An 8,365-nucleotide genomic window follows, 5' to 3' on the forward strand; every position below is an offset into this window, starting at 1 on the left:
ACACACACAAACACACCAACACACACACACACACAACAACACACACACACACACACAACCCACACACACACACACACACACACACACACACACACACACACACACACACAAACCAGAGGCTCGAGCTGAACTTCAACTTGGCCTTCCGCTGTCCCTGTGGGACGGACGGCCCGGAGGCAGCCGGCCAGCCGCTGACCGCTCTTCTACAAAGCCCCACACTCATCAACTTTCACCCGCAGACTGCAGGCGCTGAGACACACACCAACTCATGTTGTCCGGTGACTAACGCACTGCCAGGGGACGGAGACCACATTTGACGGTGTAACGCCAATACGCCCCGCTCTCCCGCACGGAGGCGACGTTGCTCCAAACTTCATTCAAAACTGTGATAATTTAAACTTAACTTGTTCATTGTCAGCCATACTTGTGGTATGGCGTGTGACATACAGTCACCTCCTATGTAATCGTCTACTGACAAATTCGGCGCATGTACAATGTTTCAAAAATGTCTTGTGTTGACAAAATATTAAGTTTTACAATGGTTTCACACACCTGCTTCCGCCCCGCACAGTGCGTTTGAAGGAATATAAAGAACTGGCCAACCGACTCTAAAAGTTCAGATTTAGTTACATTAAGGTGTATTTTGCTACTCCTGTGTATGCCGAATGTAAGACTGGATCCTGACAATTCAACATTGTCTATAAGTTGTGTTTTGCCAGGTGTGTATATTAGCCGGCGTGCAAGAGCTGTTTTATTTGAACGTTTTTTGCATTGAATTCAGCGACAAAACATGATATGGTGGATGGTAATATCCTGACGCTGCTAGAAACTAAAGCCAGAGAACTACGGAAAGAGGCTTGCTGACACTGAGAGAGCTTTATGCTCCACTCTCAGCTGCGTAGCTAATGCTCCTCTCAACTCCTCGCATTGCGTCTTTTTGGAGAATACGAAACAGCACGCCAATAGGAAGGGGCTCTCTACTACATTACTGTACCGGAACAGGTTTTTTTCCTACCATTTCGAAGCTGAGCCGCCACCGGGGGAAGTTAAAGCTGATCTCAACGCCTGCCCATCTCCCGCTGTCGGTCGTTATCATTCCATATTCATTTATATCATCATGCGCGTGCCAGACGAAGTATATCCGCGGTGCTCGAGACCAGGAACGTCCCGCGTCAAGCTCCGGGCTGCACGGCAGTAATCCCCCCGCCCGGTAGGGCTGCGGCAGAATAGACTAGTGCTACAATCACCTTCTACCTCTCTCCTCTCTGTCTCTGTCTGTCGGTAACCCTGCTCTCCTCATTCTTTCTATTTCACTCCATTTTATCCTCACTTTTCCTTCCTCATTCAGCCTACTTTGTCCTCCTCACTGCCTCTCTCTTTCCCTCATACCTGCACTTTCTGTCTTTATTTTTTTTATTGGATCATGGATTTGAAAAAACCTTCCCCATTTAAGTGAAAGCTCTACAATCAAGAGGGCCTTGGTTCAACCCTTTTACTGTCTTTGGGGTCAATTTGACAGTGGTGTAAATTAACTACATTTACTCAAGTAGGCCTACTGTACTTAAGTACAATTTGAGATACTTTTACTTTATTTGAGTATTTCAATGTTTTGCTACTTTCCACTACATTTATTTAATACCTTTAGGTACTTTGCAGATTTGGCTTAATTATGAGAAATATAATCAACTCTTAAATCAGACTTTAGTTCCACCTGGAGTAAATTCAAAAGCTACCCTGCAGTACACAAGTCATTAAAACTAGAGTTTTAGTACACACACACACACACACACACACACACACACACACACACACACACACACACACACACACACACACACACACACACACACACACACACACACATTCAAATGTTTTTACACAATCAGAGTTTCTTGTTTCAGATTCCACTGCAAATAAAACCAGCTTTGATAACACTTTAATGATCAATCATTATAAAACATATCATATTATTCTGAAATGGACCAATCTGTATAACGAGTACTTCTACTTTTGGTACTTTAAGTATATTTTGATGCCAATGCTTTTGTACCTTTACTTGAGTAACATTTTGAATGCAGGACTTTTAATGTAACAGAGTATTCCTACACTCTGGTACTTCTACTTTTACTTAGGTACAAGATCTGAGTACTTCTTCCACCTCTGCAATTTGACCTCATTCAATGTCTTAAAATAAGGACTTGACACATTTAGTTTGCTTCATATTTTCTGACTTAAATATAAAAACAAGGTCAATATATAAAATAACCATGAGGATTTATGTATTTAAGTCAATAGGGGAGAAACAAACATTTATTTTTAATCTAAAAGGTCATCTAGGTAGTCAACAAACAGACATGAAGTGTCCACCTGTCTCATTACATTGGGTTAAAGTAACAAGCATTTCTGGAGGTGTACACTGCTACAACAAGGGTCAGGTACATACATACATTTGATAATAATAGGTGGTTTAAGATGTAACATTTTAAACAATGTTCTGCTGTTCAACTCTGACAATGAATTCCAACATGCCTCTGCTAAATATTAAGCCCCCTTCAAACCGTTCTGAAATAATGAAATACATCTAATAAAGAGCCATTTATGACTCACTTTCCCTTGGTGAAACTGTATTGCATGATTTCAGTTTGTATATCCATCCACACTGATAAATTACACAAAAATGCCTCTGAAGTTAATATTGATTGAAAAAGCACCATAAAGAACAGAGGTGTGAGGTATGTTGTTATGCCTGTGAAGTACATTAAAAATGATTTTCTTATGGTCTTGATCAGTAAATAGAACCTACAAGTCACACGATTTTCTCTTAACATTTGGTGATGATGTTTTTGAGGTCAGAAAAGTGGACCTCGAGTTGAGATTAATTTGACTATAAAGCATAATACCTTGGTTTTTCAATATGAATACACTTTATGGCTGATTAATAATGACAGGACCTGGCAGTCACAGTGGGATAATGCTGCTTTTTGCTTGGTTAAATTCATTAAAGATGTAAGACATATGGGACCCATTAAGATCTCTGCTGGTGCACTCTAAAGACAGCGTCAAAGACTCATGTCTTTTATTATAGTTTTAGTAGGAGCATTGGTAAAGCAATGCTGCTCTGCCAATCACACATTATTGTGTTGTATTGTCCCATTATATTCAATTTTAACAGTAGTTGTACAGGATTTATGTACCACTTTCATTACATTACATTGTATTTAGCTGACGCTTTTATCCAAAGCGACTTACAATAAGTGCATTCAACCAGGAAGATACAAACTTGAAGAAAACAGAATCATATAAGTACATCAGGTTTCATAGAGCCAAAACATTTCAAGTGCGACTCAACTAGCTTTAGATAAGCCAGTCCTTTCCAAACGTTGTAGTTAAATGCTTTTACAGTATGGCTTGGCGTATCCATAATTCAAGTTATAAAATATTGCTAATTTTAGTATTGGTATTTTCAGATTACAAACCAAGTAGTTTATCACCCACATTCCTACAAAATCTGTGGATAACAACCATGAACTAAAATAGTGCTGGTAAAAATTAACATAAATTATTTTGTACTGATATTTTTCAAGTTTAAAAAGTACTGAGTCTGCATTGTAAGTACCGCCTCCAGGAAACAGACATGCTGGCACTCTGAATTGATACGTTACCAAACCCTCCAGTCAAAGAAAGGGAAGCAAGCCTCCTCCAGTAACTGTGTGTGCTTACGTGACGAATCAAGGGAACAGACCCCCAAGTCCTTGTACCCACTACTCCTGATACTTAAATGCATAGGCCACATTTCATTGTGCACTGTTCTGTGCACATGTGTGTATATTTAAAACAGATCCACCTCCGAAAACCCATGGTCACTACCAGTGTGTGTGTGTGTGTGTGTGTGTGTGTGTGTGTGTGTGTGTGTGTGTGTGTGTGTGTGTGTGTGTGTGTGTGTGTGTAGGAGGCTGAGTCAGCAACTGCTCCACTTTTGTTGTATGACACTACTGTATGAAATACACACACACACACAAACGCATGCACGCACACACATACTCAGTGCGTGAAGCTTTTTCTGCAGTGCTGAGAATAAGAATAATACAGTTTATAATTCCATGTAGTCAGCAGACAGAAGAGATGTTTCGGGCTCCGCAGGCCTGCATGGTGAACAGGTAAGGTGGAGCACTGAAAGTCACAACACAGTTTGACTGTTACTGTGTCTGTTGCATGGTTGCTGTAGACACCCAGAAAATGTTCATTAAGCTGTTACCAGATGCACTGGGATGTAAGAAAGTGGTTCAAAGTGTTGTAAAGAAGTACTCAGAAGAATAGAAATCTCAATGATAGATCGACAGACACTATGGGCCTCCAAACAGACTCACCAAGCTCAGGTCAAAGTCTGCTAGTCATTTGTCTACAAGATGTGTCTCCCCCCTAATTGTATTTTAATTTTAAGAATAATCATTCAAATTCATGAGGACTTTCCAAGAGAATATGAAATGTTATTGGAATTATCTATTTATTACATTTTTCGAAGCGGATAAAAGATTTTGGAAGGTTGAAACTCAGTGTTTGAAACCTTGAAATCTAGAAAAAAAGGTTTTGCAAGTTGGAAACTACACACACAATGTAACAGAAACCTCCACTGTGGGAGTTCCTACTGCAGTTGTGTCCAGGAGCACATACTGACAATGTCAATGACACACATAAAGCTGAATGTGAATTGTGTGAAAATGGTGCTCTTCAAAAAAGGGAAACCAAGGCAGGGAAAACATGCACCCAAAACCAGTATTAAATCCACCCATGGGACATTTAATTGTTTAGCCAAAGTGTGTCAGTGTTTTTCAAGTTTATACCTGAATTACTAATAGTGGTTGTATTATACTCCCAGGTAAGCACACATATATTTTTTTCTTTCCTTCTGTCTTTCTTTCCTTCCTTTTAGCTGCTAGAGGGCAGCCTTTCCCTTTTCATGTTGCATGGCAGCAGCAAAGTCTCTGACTAACCCTTTTGGAACTGTGATAAGCATAGGAGTAAGGTCCTGGGGTTCCACATAGCACCTTCTTCTGAGCGCCTGCATCTGTATTGAATTGCTGTTTTAATAAAAAGAGTGTACCATATGCCTCCGCCTCAAGAATACTGCACCCAGTGTTGTTTTTTGTGTAGCCGCTCCAAGCGCTTATATTTGAAAATATATAAACTTTTCAGGATAGTGCTGATGACATCACTGTGGAAAATGGAGGATAAGTTTGAATTGGCCTTGTCTGTCTGTCTTTGACCCAAAAAGCCCATTTATAGCAGCAGATGTGCAGGCAGAACCATGTGTGTTGCAGCAGGTGAGTGTGACTTTTATCTCTGTACACGTATCGCTTCACAACTGTCAGATAGAGCGGTGAAGCTTTATCCAATTAGGAGGGCAAGAATCGTCTAGTTGAAGCCAGTTGAAGCTCATGGTGAAATTAAAGTCAAACAAATAGATAGGAGCACAAATATAGTAAAGACAAATATGGAAGTCATGAGTAGTCATGCTTCAACCTTTTTGAAAAGAGCTAGGAGCATTTTTTGGTTAAAGGTTTGGATGAGCCTCGCTCCAGCACCATGCCAGCGCCTTTTTGACAGAAAAAGACTATGTGGACACAGGGTCTAAGCCAATGCATTGACTTTCTAAGCACCGGGGACAGATGTTCTCTGCTTTAAGACTCTTCAGCTGGGCTTACAGAGCTCATCCTCTTTCTGCTGGATCCACACATCACACACTTTACGTGACAATCAACTGAATTTAGCTACAATTTGAGTTTTTTCTCACTCTCTCGGGCTGTACTGGACAGTTAAAAATTGTTTAAGGATTAGTAAAGCACCTAAACAAATGTGATACCAAAATGTGTTAATCTTTTATTGACTTTTGAGGAAGGATGTTTCAGCAATTCCACATTCAAGTAGCAACCCTACATTTGACATCCAGCAGGGGGCGAGTTTTTACTCTTACTGCCTGAACGGTAGACACAGGTCTGCAGTTTAAAGGTGACCTATCATGCTATATTTGAACAATATATTGTAGGGCCATACCTATATAAAGTATATAAATATAGTTTTTTTTTCAAAATACCAAGCAGATCCTGCATTTTAGCCATGCCTCATTTCGCTCTATATGCTCTTTCCCGCCCTGTTTTTGCAGGGGGCTGATTCTGTGAGCTGCAGCTGACCACATCCCCCTGCAGGAGAGGGGAGCGTGCTTTGAGATCAGCTGCTAGGCTGCAGCGGGGAGAAGAGGGGGACAAAAAGAGATCTCCGTCTTCGGTGTTTTATTCTTATATGATTATATAGAGTCATTATTCATTTGTTTTAAAGCTCAATAAATAAAAAAGAAGACCTTTTGATCGGCACTTTTCTAATTTTGTCCGGAAGATTTAAACTTTACCAGACATGTTGACCGGCGGAAAAAAATCGAACTGAAACTCTGCCGCACGGTCCCCTCGTTCATTGGAACAGGCGGAGAGGTGGGTGTTTGTCATCTGCTGGTGGACTAACCGGAGAGAATTACAGCGAGGTAGGGATTGCAATGAATAACAGCAGCAGGAGCAAACGCTTGCCTCGGGGAGGGAGAAAAAGAGCCACAGCGGAGAATAAACAGAAGGGCAACCATGGCCAAACCGTTGGCAACCATGCGCGGGAAGTCTTCTTCAGCTGCCTTTTGTGGGCAGCCACAGCGGCCACTTACAGGCCTGGCATATGTACTACAGCCGTCTCAGTGCTTTCGAGCCGGCAATGTCCGGCGGTGTCCCCAACCCCACATTCCCCGATAGGTGGAGAGTTGAGCCATATAGGCCGAGCACCACTTCTGTGACGTAGAAAAATAATTCAAATCTGGATCGTCCGTATCAGATCCGTTGCAGCCCCATTTTTTAGAGATTTGGGTATGGAGGAAAAGAGAGGGGTTGTGGTTTTCTGACATCATTGGAGAGTTTCCTGGAACACCGGCGGACACATTATTCATTGTATAAAAGACGTACAAAAGTGCCATTTGGCATGATAGCCATAAAAAACATAGTTATGTCTCATCAGGACATGTTTCTCTAGGGGATGCTCCCCTGCTGGCAGTAGTTGAAATGGTAAACCATGCACCTAGTGAGGAAGCAACACGGACAGGACAGCCACATCTTTTTTACCACCTATAACCCCGCTCTCCTTTGACGTTATGCGGTCTGGCCACAGGATCTGGAGGTACAGACTGATCCGATAAAGATAGTGTTCTTTCAGTCACAGTAATATGTGATCCGCAATTAATATGGCCTTTATACCAGCATATCAGGGGATGATGAGGTTGGGCAACGCCGCGCATTGTAACCGCTCGGTAGCACTGGGGCGCTGTTAGCCTACATATGCCCCAATCCCCCAATGGTTGGTCCGTTCAAAGGCAGGCGCTGTCGCATCAAGTTTCTGCCACAAAAGCAGCGAAGAAGGACTTCCGCCGCCGCATGGGTTGCAGGTTGCCTATGGTTCCCCTTCTGTTTATCTCCGCTGTGCTCTTTTTCTCCCTCCCCGAGGGGGCAGCCTGTTTGCTACCTGCTGCCCTGTTATTCATGTGCCAATCCGCTACCCTCGCTGTAATTCTCTCGGTAGTCACCGCGCAGGATGGACAACACCCACCTCATCCGCCTGCTTCCAATGGAACGAGGGGGACCGTGCGGGCAGGAGCTTTCAGGGTTCGATTTTTTTTGTCCTTCCGGTCAACATGTCTGGTAAAGTTTACATCTTACCGGGACAAATTGAAAAGTTGCCGATCAAAAGGTCTTTCTATTTTTATATTTATTGGGAGCTTTAAACAAATGAATAGACTCTAGTATATCACTATAGGAATAAAACACGAAGGGACGGAGATCTCTTTTTGTCCCCCCTCTTCTCCCCGCCTGCAGCCGCTAGCAGCTGATCCAAGCCACGCTCCCTCTCCTGCTCAGGGGATGTGGGTCGCTGCCAGCTCACAGATCAGCCCCTGCAAAACAGGGCGGGGAAATGAGCATATAGGCAAATGAGGCATGCTCAAATGCCAGGATCTGCTTGGTATTTTTTTGGGGAAAAAAACTTTTTGTATATACTTTTTATAGGCTATGGCCCTCACAATTATTGTTAAATATAGCGATGATAGGTCACTTTAAACTGGCAGACCTGATGTCTACCGTTCAGGCAGTAAGAGTAAAAACTCGCCCTGCTGGATGTCAAATGGGTAGGGTTGTACTTGGAATGGTGAATTGCTGAACATTCCTCTCAAAGTCATAAAAAGATTAACACATTTTTGGCTATCACATGTTGTTTAGGTGCTTTACTATCCTTAAACATTTTGGTAACTGTCCAGCTACAGCCGGAGGAGTGAGGGAAAAGCTTC

The 8,365-nt window shown here is 42.3% G+C and overlaps 1 protein-coding gene across 4 annotated transcripts in view; it reads right to left on the bottom strand.

The window, feature by feature from the left end:
• The window catches only part of nfic (nuclear factor I/C), a 28,037-nt gene extending 26,836 nt beyond the window's left edge, over positions 1-1,201 (bottom strand). For 2 of the 4 annotated variants that reach the window (XM_010771918.1, XM_010771915.1), the window contains exon 1: positions 1,016-1,199. In XM_010771918.1, coding sequence (XP_010770220.1) covers positions 1,016-1,096 — 81 coding nt within the window. In that variant the 5' untranslated portion in view covers positions 1,097-1,199. Of the gene's footprint in view, positions 1-1,015 lie in introns of all 4 variants that reach the window. The other 2 variants (XM_010771914.1, XM_010771916.1) reach the window with 2 other exon arrangements.
• Positions 1,202-8,365: the final 7,164 nt, after the last annotated feature.

The sequence above is a fragment of the Notothenia coriiceps genome, unplaced genomic scaffold (genome assembly GCF_000735185.1).
Source record: "Notothenia coriiceps isolate Sejong01 unplaced genomic scaffold, NC01 NC01_scaffold00010727, whole genome shotgun sequence".
NCBI lineage: Eukaryota > Metazoa > Chordata > Actinopteri > Perciformes > Nototheniidae > Notothenia > Notothenia coriiceps.